General features: G+C 38.7%; 1 protein-coding gene across 1 annotated transcript in view; it reads right to left on the bottom strand.

The window, feature by feature from the left end:
* LOC112219164 (B-cell receptor-associated protein 29) overlaps positions 1–8,250 on the bottom strand; it is a 10,736-nt gene extending 2,486 nt beyond the window's left edge. Inside the window, exons 1-6 of the mRNA XM_042301849.1 lie at positions 8,189–8,250; positions 7,300–7,408; positions 4,689–4,789; positions 2,961–3,108; positions 2,461–2,596; positions 2,032–2,128 (exon numbers count right to left, since the gene is read on the bottom strand). Of these exons, the coding sequence (XP_042157783.1) occupies positions 2,032–2,128; positions 2,461–2,596; positions 2,961–3,108; positions 4,689–4,789; positions 7,300–7,391 (574 nt within the window). The 5' untranslated portion in view covers positions 7,392–7,408; positions 8,189–8,250. The remainder of the gene's footprint in view (positions 1–2,031; positions 2,129–2,460; positions 2,597–2,960; positions 3,109–4,688; positions 4,790–7,299; positions 7,409–8,188) is intronic.
* Between the last annotated feature and the right edge of the window lie 4,250 nt (positions 8,251–12,500).

Below are 12,500 nucleotides of genomic sequence, written 5' to 3'. Positions count from 1 at the left end.
TTTGCAGAGGTTGTACAAACTTCATCAGTCTCTCATTCACAATTTGACAAGCACTTGATAATGCCTCGAATTTCCTGGCGTCATCCCCTTTTTGCGTCCATAATGTACCATTAAAACATGTCCTTTGCTCCCTTCTCCCTGAGTGCTGTGTGCTCTGAAGCACCTCTCACTCACATGGCTCTCCACAGGCTAAAGGGGAAGACAGACACTTTGGGAAGTGAAGTGGTAATATACAATTCACAAGTGATAGGCTAATATTGTCACCTATCAGACTATTCTTGATTTAATATTGTCTTTACATATACTAAATGATATAGTATGTGTGACATTTGTTTTTATTTTAGAATGGACTAATATCATGCACCTGTCTTGAAACAGAGGCAGGGGAAAATACATGTAATCTCTGGACTTAAATAACAAATGGAGAACCCTTTTCCCGTGGATCATTTTCATGCAAGCCAGGTAGGCTATACTCCTGTTGAAAAGATGAGCAATGTGCTAAGTATTAGGAAAGTTGAGAAATAAATGTAGTAGGCCTAGCCTGTAGAAAGCTGATAGGATCCTCCTCTTTTTAATAGAGGCCATCACTCTGTTTTCTCACGCAATTGCAAAGCCTATAGAAATGTTGCACAACGTGAGCTCATGGGCTCTCGTGAAGTGTTTGATTAGATTTTGAAAACATTTACATTGATGTCAGAGTGATTAGAGGGACAATAGAGTGCTGAGTACCAGGCAGTTAGCACGTTTGGTAGGCTACTAATGAGCACCAGTAGCATCAGAGCTTGGAGAAACCTAAATATCGTGACTAAATGGTCATGTGGAATTTAACAGCCTTCATGACTCGAGTTCACTAGTGTGGTGGCAATCCAGTCATCACAACAGCCCTATGCGAGACCCCTACCTATATGTACATATCTACCTCAATTACCTCGTACCCCTGCACATCGACTCAGTACTGGTACCTTGTGTATATAGCCAAGTTATTACCTCGTACCCCTGCACATCGACTCAGTACTGGTACCTTGTGTATATAGCCAAGTTATTACCTCGTACCCCTGCACATCGACTCAGTACTGGTACCTTGTGTATATAGCCAAGTTATTACCTCGTACCCCTGCACATCGACTCAGTACTGGTACCTTGTATATATAGCCAAGTTATTACCTCGTACCCCTGCACATTGACTCAGTACTGGTACCTTGTGTGTATATATATATATATATATAGCCAAGTTATTGTCATTGTTTATTTATTCCTCGTCTCTCTGCATTGTTGGGATTGGCCCGTAAGCAGTGGTGTAAAGTACTTCAGTAAAAATACTTTAAAGTACTACTTAAGTAGTTTTTTGGGGTATCTGTACTTTACTTGACTATTTATATTTTTTTGACAACTTTTACTTTTACCTCACTACATTCCTAAAGAAATATTGTACTTTTTACTCCATACATTTTGAATGCTTAGCAGGACCGGAAAAGGGTCCAATTTACACACTTATCAAGAGAATAACCCCTGTCATCCCTAATGCCTCTGATCTGGTGGACTCACTAAACAGACATGCTTCTTTTGTAAATTATGTCTGAGTGTTGGAGTGTGCCCCTGCCTTTCTGAAATAAATAAAAAGACAAGAAAATGGAACCATCTGGTTTGCTTAATATAAATAATTTGAAAGTATTTGTAATTTTATTTTGACTTTGGATACTTAAGTATATTTTAGCAATTAAACTTACTTTTGATAGTTCAGTAAATTTAAAACCAAATACTTTTACTCAAGTACTATTTTACTGGGTGACTTTTACATTTACTTTTTCTATTAAGGTATCTTTTCTTTTACTCAAGTATGACAATTGAGTACTTTTTCCCCCACTGCCTGTAAGTAAGCATTTCACTGTTAGTTTATGAAGCATGTGACACATACAACTTGATTTGAAGACAGGTTTGGAGGTCAATTCCTTTTAAATTCAGTTCATTAAAAAAAAATGCAAAGTAAACATTAAACAGTTGAATTCTTGATTCACTTCCTGATTTACCCACCATCCTCTGCAGTCTTCAGTTCCTCCATCAACTTCTCTGCCTCCTTCCTCAGTAGCCGTTTGCCTGCAGTTGTGTTTTTCTCCTCATCCAGCAGAGCCTGAGCAGACAGCACTTTCTTATATTAGTTATTTTATTGTGAGGTAAAGGTTCTCATGAATGAATGAATGAAGGGTTTATATGTCAGTTAGGAAAACAATTTCATACATCACATGGTGACATAATGGTGCAATAAAGTGCACACAAACAAGAAACACAACAATGACATCATCTGACAAAAATACCCTTCACAACTCCTTGGCTAGCTTAACTCTGTTAAACTTTTGTAACTATGTTTTAAGTCTTCCACGAGAGATGACCATCGACTCTCTACTGTACATATACAGTTAGCTAATGCCCCTTCCAGGCCCTCTTCCTGACTCTGGTGTTCACCTGTTTCAGAAGCAGGTTGTCCTCCTGGTACTTCTTGGCTGCCTGATTGGCGCTCTCCGCCTGGGTTTGCAGGCTGGTCCCTGTTACCGTAGCGACGGCCACGTGGTTTATCAGAGTCACCACACGCCGCATCACACTACAGGGGCAAGAAGTGATAAATGAGTGACACACTAACCCGAACTAACCCTAACCTCAACCATAACAAGGGTTAAAACATTCTGGGAACTTTCCCAAAAGTCCCTAGTTTTCCAGAAATCCTGGTTGGAAGATTTGTGGAATCAGGAAGGAATGAGCAGAACATTCAGGAATCCTCCACCTGGATTTCTGGAAAACCTTTTGCAACCCTGACCACAACCCTGACCATAACCCTAACTTAATGGTCACATCCCAGTTCAACCCTAACTAGCTTCAACCGCAACCCTAACCCCAGGAAGTTGTTGCATGTCATCTATGATAAACCAACCTGACTTTCCTGTGTGATAATATCAAGTAGGACTCACAGCCAGAGGAAGAGGGAGAAGCCAGAGATGTAGAGGTTCCTCTGGGCTCTGAACAGCTTCATGTGGAGGTGGTCAAACAGGTTGGGGTTCAGCTTGGCTTCTCCCATGGGCTCTGCATTGGAGTACTTCCTCACCTCTCTCAGAGCATCTTAGGAGGGAGGTACAGGGCACATTTGTATTAGTGTCTATAGCTACACTCTTTAAAAAAAAGGTTATACAAAGGGTTCTCACATGGGGACAGTGTATTTTTTATTTTTTTTATTTAAGTAGGCAAGTCAGTTAAGAACAAATTCTTATTTTCAATGTAGGCCTAGGAACAGTGGGTTAACTGCCTGTTCAGGAGTAGAATGACAGATTTGTACCATGACAGCTTGGGGGTTTGAACTTACTAGTCCAACGCTCTAACCACTAGGCTACCTGCCGCCGTACGGAGCATAGAGGACTGATTACTAGTGTAACAACAGGCGGAAGTTAATACGCTGGCCCTTTCCCACGGTGCACTGCTCTGGAGCACTGCCTCACCTCTCAGAGCATATTAGGGTAGAAACAGGGAACAGGTGTAACAGTGACGTGTAGTAACTATAACACATTACAGCAGAGATCATCACTAGATCCAGCTGCCGATGGTCAGGGGGCCGCAAAATAATTACAAACAATTTGACTCTGATAAACCAGATGGCCATCGCTACGGTAACAGGGACCAGCCGGCAATTGACTGCATGAAGCCCAAACAGATGTAATATTTGACAAAAACATAATCATTTCAGACCTTGTTTACATTTGTATAAGATCACATACTGTAAATCTCCCTGTAACGCTTGGGAATACTTTGGAACACATTTCCAAAGTGAAAATCCCTTGGAGCTGGTTTTCTGGTCTTTTATGGCCAACAATAAAAAGTAACCCTTTTGGGGCCAAATAAAATCACCAGCTGGTCAGCAGTTGGGGATTGCTGGACAACAGGACTGATTGTAACACTGTGTAAAGCCAGGTATAATGTTTTATAACATGTTGATACAAGCACGTATATGCCTCTGTATGTCTTGTAATGTGTAGGACCATGCCCCAGGACTACCTGAGCCCTAGGACCATGCCTCAGGACTACCTGACATGATGACTCCTTGCTGTCCCCAGTCCACCTGGCCATGCTGCTGCTCCAGTTTCAACTGACCTGAGCCCAGACCATTTCATGATGAACTTCCACCTGGCCACTGTGCTGCTGCTACCCAGTTTCAACTGTTCTGCCTAGGACCATGCCCCAGGACTTATTATTCCCCAGTCCACCATGCTGGTAATTTATGAACATTTGAACATCTTGGCCATGTTCTGTTATAATCTCCACCCGGCACAGCCAGAAGAGGACTGGCCACCCCACATAGCCTGGTTCCTCTCTAGGTTTCTTCCTAGGTTTTGGCCTTTCTAGGGAGTTTTTCCTAGCCACCGTGCTTCTACACCTGCATTGCTTGCTGTTTGGGGTTTTAGGCTGGGTTTCTGTACAGCACTTTGAGATATCAGCTGATGTACGAAGGGCTATATAAATAAATCTGATTTGATTTGATTTGTATAATATGTCACTAGACTATGAGATTGAAACTATAGAACAAGGAGAATAACCCACAATCCTATAAAAAAGTGCCATTATGGAAAAATTTCTGACTATCTATCTACAACAGATTCAGTGTTGCCATACCAAAACCCAACCAATATACTTCAAGTATGATGACTTACCACAGAAGAGAATGATGAGGATGAGTATCATGGTAAAGAATCCCCTGTTCCAATACGGAGCGAACCAGTTCCATATACTCAGGTTGAACAGTGATCGCCATCTGCAAATGAGAAAGTAAGAGTTAGAAACTTAGAGAATGAGTAGTTATAGACAACAAGGGATTACACCAAAGTTACTTGGTTCTTTGTATATGTCTGTGTAAATAAGTTACAGAGGGTCAAAGATCATACCCCCAAGAAATGCTAACCTGGTGAGAGGTTAGCATGTCTTAGGGATGATCTTTCATAACTTTCTCACTCATCAATATTCCCGATATTCCCGATTCCCGATATTCCATAGTCATGGTAGCATCCACATTAATGTAGAAGTGTTTAGAAACATATTCTATTCACAATAAAACTGACTGCAAAATGACACAATACATTATTTGCCATTCATTTCTATTGGGCACAAAATAATCTGAAACACAACCAAAACAAACTGCAAATGCATCCAACAAGTTTGTAGAGTCACACGCTTGATGTAGTCATTGCATGCTAGGAATATGGGACCAAATACTCAACATTTGACTACTTTATTTTAAGGAATGTTTAGGGGGATCAATAATTTTGACCCCTAACTTTTAGAGACGAAAAATGGTGACTTGTTTAATAAAATGTCTTTCTCTGATCAATTCTATTAGTATAAAATAATATAATTACCCAATTTGTTTGCTACATTATAGCTCAGTATTTGAATTGTATATACAGTTGAAGTCGGAAGTTTACATACACCTTAGGCAAAACTGAGTTTTTCACAATTCCTGACATTTAATCCTAGTAAAAATTCGCTGTCTTAGGTCAGTTAGCATTACCACTTTATTTTAAGAAGGTGAAATGTCAGAATAATAGTAGAGAGAATTATTTATTTCAGCTTTTATTTCTTTCATCATATTCCCTGTGGGTCAGAAGTTTACATACAATCAATTAGTATTTGGTAGCATTGCCTTTAAATTGTTTAACTTGGGTCAAACGTTTTGGGTAGCCTTCCACAAGCTTCCCACAATTAGTTGGGTGAATTTTGGTCCATTCCTCCTGACAGAGCTGGTGTAACTGAGTCAGGTTTGTAGGCCTCCTTGCTCGCACACACTTTTTCAGTTCGGCCCACAAGTGTTCTATAGGATTGAGGTCAGGGCTTTGTGATGGCCACTCCAATACCTTGACTTTGTTGTCCTTAAGCCATTTTGCCACAACTTTGGAAGTATGCTTGGAGTCATTGTCCATTTGGAAGACCCATTTGAGACCAAGCTTTAACTGATGTCTTGAGATGTTGCTTAAATATATCCACGTAATTTTCTGCCCTCATCTTGCCATCTATTTTGTGAAGTGCACCAGTTCCTCCTGCAGCAAAGCACCCCCAGAACATGATGCTGCCACCCCCTTGCTTCATGGTTGGGATGGTGTTCTTGGGCTTGCAAGCCTCCCCCTTTTTCCTACAAACATAACGATGGTCGTTAAGGGCAAACAGTTCCATTTTTGTTTCATGAAACCAGAGGACATTTCTCCAAAAAGTACAGTCTTTGTCCCCATGTGCAGTTGGAAACCGTAGTCTGGCATTTTTAGAGTTTTGGAGCAGTGGCTTCTTCCTTGCTGAGCAGCCTTTCAGGTTATGTCGATATAGGACTCATTTTACTGTGGATATAGATATTTTTGTACCTGTTTCCTCCAGCATCTTTACAAGGTCCTTTGCTGTTGTTCTGGGATTGATTTGCACTTTTCGCACCAACGTACGTTCATCTCTAGGAGACAGAACACGTCTCCTTCCTGAGCGGTATGATGGCTGCGTGGTCCCATGGTGTTTATACTTGCATACTTTTGTTTGTACAGATGAATGTGGTACCTTCAGGCGTTTGGAAATTGCTCCCAAGGATGAACAAGACTTGTGGAGGTCTACACATTTTTTTCTGAGTTCTTGGCTGATTTCTTTTGATTTTCCCATATTGTCAAGCAAAGTGGCACTGAGTTTGAAGGTAGGCCTTGAAATACATCCACAGGTACACCTTCAATTGACTCAAATTATGTCAATTAGCTTATCAGAAGCTTCTAAAGCCATGCCATCGTTTTCCTGAATTTTCCAAGCTGTTTAAAGGCACAGTCAACTAACTGCATGTAAACCTCTGACCCACTGGAATTGTGAAACAGTGACTTATAAGTCAAATAATCTGTCTGTAAAAAATTGTTGGAAAAATTACTTGTGTCATGCACAAAGTAGATGTCCTAACTGACTTGCCAAAACTATAGTGTGTTAACAATACATTTGTGGAGTGGTTGAAAAACAAGTTTTAATGACTCCAACCTAAGTGTATGTAAACTTCCATCTTCAACTGTATTAGTATAAACTGATATAAATGTTCCATCTTTTTTTAGCAATATAGCTCAGTATTTGTATTATTTATTAGACACAGACTTTTTGTTTTGCTTATGCAAATACTGAGCTATATTGCTAAAAAAACATCAAGGGTGCCAATAATTTGTGATTGGACTGTAAATGTTACAGTTTTGGCCAAATGTCACAAGAGAAGGCTTGACGCTTCAACCTGGTTAAATGCTTGGATATGATTCCCCACAGTACCTCTTGGCAGATATAAAAGGCAGACACAGGATCAGAATGACAGCTATCTCCACATAAAGGAAGATCGCCACTACAGTCCACTGCAGAGTCATCTTATGCTGGGAGTCCACTGTGGATAAACAATAACGCTGTAAATACATACATAAATGCACAATTCAATATACAGCAGGCAAAACTGAGCTATATTTTTTTGGTTCTTATGTACAAAACATCACAAGTCTCCTGAATCTGTGTTTGTGTCACATGTTTCTGACAGAAAAAGACTGCGAGGGACGATAGACCAACAATACACTGACTATTCACTTCTTATCTATACTAGGTAACAGTGATGTGATGATTACAAGTTATTACAGAGGGATAACATATGCTTATACACCTGTTACCTTAATATAGTTTACTTTTGTTTTTGTGTTGACTTTTTTGACTTCCCTATTTCCCATCACTGAGTCCATGTTGAAATATGAATGGGAACCGAATGCAAACAATGCAAACCTTTACGAGTTCCTTTAAACATCTAATCAACTGAGTAAATTTCCCTAATCTCTGACCAGTAGAGAAACTACTGGTTATTTAGCTACGTAACAGTGTGGGCACTGTGGACATATCATTACAATGTATACCGCAACATTGGTGTTGGTAAGACAATAGAGATATCAGAAATAGTCTATAACTATTCCTACTGCTCTACAGCATGAGTGGCACACTGTTAACATGCATTTACAAATACAGTACAGCCAAACGCTATTTATATCTCAAGTTATTTTTGAACTTCGCCACAGTTGACCACCTAAAGATCATTAGGTCAAATCAACGTTATCTTGCTTTCTATACTGTACATGGGAACCACGTCGACACACCCAAACAAGCAGAAATAGAGTTTGATTCTTACCCGACAAATATGGTAGAATAGAACTAGACCAGGACGGAACATACCCCCAGCCCCTCCTCTGAACCCACCCACCCACCCGCCCTGCACAACAGCTGTTCATGCCCGGCCTCTTAAGCCCTGACGTCACCTGAGAACAACTTGAACAAGACCCCTATGCCCATAAATAAAGCCATGACCATGCGGTATTCTAAGCTGAAAGTAAACCGCTGTCATTGTATTGAAGATAACTAATAAATAAGGTTCAACTTGAATGTGTTTCATATGTATATCATAGTATTAAGGCATTGCCATTTAGACTGTGGACTTGGGATCTAGGCTCTAGGATCTAGGCTCTAGGATCTAAGATCTTAGATCTCATATAGAGATATTAACCATTTCACTGCAAATAAAGCTGCTTGATGTCTTGGCTCAACCTAAACACTGCGATACATCTCAAATAGAGGTCGACCGATTAATCGGAATGGCCGATGAATTAGTTTTCATAACAATCGGTAATCGGCATTTTTGGACACCGATCATAGCCGATTACATTGCACTCCACGAGGAGACTGCGTGGCAGCCTGACTACCTTTTATGCGAGTGCAGCAAGGAGCCAAGGTAAGGTGCTAGCTAGCATTAATCTGATCTTATAAAAAACAATCAATCTTAACATAAACACTAGTTAAATACACATGGTTGATGATATTACTAGTTCATCTAGCTTGTCCTGCGTTGCATATAATCGATGCCGTGACTGTTAATTTATCATTGAATCACAGCCTACTTCGCCAAACAGGTGATTTAACAAGCGCATTTGTGAAAAAAGCACTGTCGTTGCACCAATGTGTACCTAACCATAAACATCAATGCCTTTCTTAAAAATTAATACACAAGTATATATTTTTAAACCTGCATATTTAGTTCATATTGCCTGCTAACATGAATTTCTTTTAACTAGGGAAATTGTGTCACTTCTGTTGCGTTCTGTGCAAGCAGAGTCAGGGCATATGCAGCAGTTTGGGCCGCCTGGCTCGTTGCGAACAGTGTGAAGACCATTTCTTCCTAACAAGACTGTAATTAATTTACCAGAATTGTACATAATTATGGCATAACATTGAAGGTTGTGCAATGTAACTGCAATATTTAAACTTAGGAATGCCACCCGTTAGATGAAATATGGAACGGTTTCGTATTTCACTGAAAGAATAAACAACTTGTTTTCGAAATGATAGTTTCCGGATTGGGCCATATTAATGAGCTAAGGCTCGTATTTCTGTGTGTTATTATATTATAATTAAGTCTATGATTTGGTAGAGCAGTCTGAGCGGTGGTAAGCAGCAGCAGGCTCGTAAGCATTCATTCAAACAGCACTTTCCTGCATTTGCCAACAGCTCTTCGCTGTGCTTCAAGCATTGCGCTGTTTATGACTTCAAGCCTATTAACTCCCGAGATTAGGCTGGCAATACTAAAGTACCTATTAGAACATTGAATAGTCAAAGGTATATGAAATACAAATGGTATAGAGAGAAATATTCCTATAATAACTACAACCTAAAACTTTTTACCTGGGAATATTTAAGACTCATGTTAAAAGGAACCACCAGCTTTCACATGTTCTGAGCAAGGAACTTAAACGTTAGCTGTTTTACATGGCACATATTGCTCTTTTACTTTCTTTCCAACACATTGTTTTTGCATTATTTAAACCAAATTGAACATGTTTCATTATTAATTTGGGACTAAATTGATTTTACTGATGTATTATATTAAGTTAAAATAAGTGTTCATTCAGTATTGTTGTAATTGTCATTATTACAAATATATGTATATAAAAATTGTCCGATTAATCAGTATCAGCTTTTTTGGTCCTCCAATAATCGGTATCGGTGTTGAAAAATCATAATCGGTCGACCTCTAATCTCAACTATCTTTAGGGATGACCAATTATTGGGTCAATTAACGTATTTTGAGTATGTAGAACTACTTTAATGTATTGCTTCTCCTACCTTCCGTATAAATTTGTTCATGATAATTGTACGTAGCCTTCAGATAGTTTTCACACCCCTTGATTTTTTTCACATTTTGTTGTGTTACAAAGTGGGATTAAAATGAATTTATTCCAACGAAATACTTTGTAATGTCAAAGTGGAAGCAAAATGTTAAAAACTCTTTATAAATGGAAAATAAAACATAAATATATCTTGATTAGAATTATTATATTATATTATTATAGTATTCAACCCTCGGAGTCAATAAGTGTTAGATTAGTATTCCATCCTCTGAGTCAATAAGTGTTAGATTAGTATTCAACCCTCTGAGTCAATAAGTGTTAGATTAGTATTCAACCCTCTGAGTCAATAAGTGTTAGATTAGTATTCAACCCTCTGAGTCAATAAGTGTTAGATTAGTATTCAACCCTCTGAGTCAATAAGTGTTAGATTAGTATTCAACCCTCTGAGTCAATAAGTGTTAGATTAGTATTCAACCCTCTGAGTCAATAAGTGTTAGATTAGTATTCACCCTCTGAGTCAATAAGTGTTAGATTAGTATTCAACCCTCTGAGTCAATAAGTGTTAGATTAGTATTCAACCCTCTGAGTCAATAAGTGTTAGATTAGTATTCAACCCTCTGAGTCAATAAGTGTTAGATTAGTATTCAACCCTCTGAGTCAATAAGTGTTAGATTAGTATTCAACCCTCGGAGTCAATAAGTGTTAGATTAGTATTCAACCCTCTGAGTCAATAAGTGTTAGATTAGTATTCAACCCTCTGAGTCAATAAGTGTTAGATTAGTATTCAACCCTCGGAGTCAATAAGTGTTAGATTAGTATTCAACCCTCGGAATCAATAAGTGTTAGATTGCCAATGTGAGACTTTAATTCTCTCTAAGAGCTTTGCACATCACTAAAAGCTTTGTAAAATATTTGCCAATTATTCTGTAAACATGTTTACAGCTCTGTCATGTTGGTTGTTGATCATTGCTAGACTGCCATTTTCAAGTCGTTAAGTCAAAACTGTAACTACAACTCTCAGGAACATTTGAAGGTCGTCTTGGTGAACAATTCCAGTGTATATTTGGCCTTTTAGGTTATTGTCCAGCTGAAAGGTGAATTTGTCTCCCAATGTCTGTTGAATATCAGACTGAACCAAGTTTTCCTCTAGGATTTTGCCTGTGCTTTTGCCTGTGCTCTATTCTGTTTATTTTTATCCTAAAACAACTCTCTAGTCCTTGTCGATGACAAGCATACCCATAACATAATACAGCCACCACAATGCTTGAAAATATTAAGACTTGGATTTGCCTCAAACATCACATTTTGTTTTCAGGACAAAAAGTGTATTTGTTTTCCACAGTATTACTTTAGTGCCTTATTGCAAACAAGATAAATGTTTTTGGAATATTTTTTTATTCTGTACAGGCTTCCTTATGTTCACTCTGCCATTTATGTTAGTATTGTATAGTGTTCTCCTATCACAGCCATTAAACTCTGTAACTGTTTTAAAGTCACCATTGTCCTCATGGTGAAATCCCTGAGCGGTTTCCTTCCTCTCCGGCAACTGAGTTGGGAAGGACACCTGTATCTTTGTAGTGACTGGGTGTATTGATACACCATCCAAAGTCAAATGAATAACTTCATCATGCTTTTTTTTTTTACCATTCTACCAATAAGTGCCCTTCTTGGAAAACCTCCCTTGTCTTTGTGGTTGAATCTGTGCTTGAGATTCACTGCTCGACTGAGGGACCTTACAGATAATTGTATGAGTAGGGTACAGAGATGAGGTAGTCATTCAAAAAGCATGTTAAACACTATGGAGTCCATGCAACTTATAGTGACTTGTTAAGCACATTTTTACTCCTGAACTTACTTAGGCTTGTCATAAGAAAGGGATGGAATACTTATTGACTCAAAACAATTCAGCTTTTCATTTTTAATTAAACATTTCTAAAAACACAATTCCCTGTTGACATTATGGGTTATTGTCTGTAGATCAGTGACACAAAATCTAAATTTCATCCATTTAAAATTCAGGCTATATCACAACAAAATGTGGAAAAATACATTCTGAATGTACTGTATACATGACATTATGCATTATGCATCAGGCCTATCTCTATACTATATACACTGGGGACAACATGTTGCAAAGACATTTTGTAAATTGTCCAGAAGAGGATGCTATAGTCTAACTTTAGACTGGATAATGAATCGAAAGTTCTCCTTCCTAATTCTTATTCTCAAGAGAAATGGAAATGTGCCACCAATAGTTGAAATACTCCTCTTTCCCCCCACCTTACCTTCAGAGGTAAGTGACAGCACCTTTAAGTCCTGTTG

The sequence above is a fragment of the Oncorhynchus tshawytscha genome, linkage group LG19 (assembly GCF_018296145.1).
Source record: "Oncorhynchus tshawytscha isolate Ot180627B linkage group LG19, Otsh_v2.0, whole genome shotgun sequence".
Lineage (NCBI taxonomy): Eukaryota > Metazoa > Chordata > Actinopteri > Salmoniformes > Salmonidae > Oncorhynchus > Oncorhynchus tshawytscha.
This window is presented reverse-complemented; position numbering and strand designations above follow the sequence as displayed.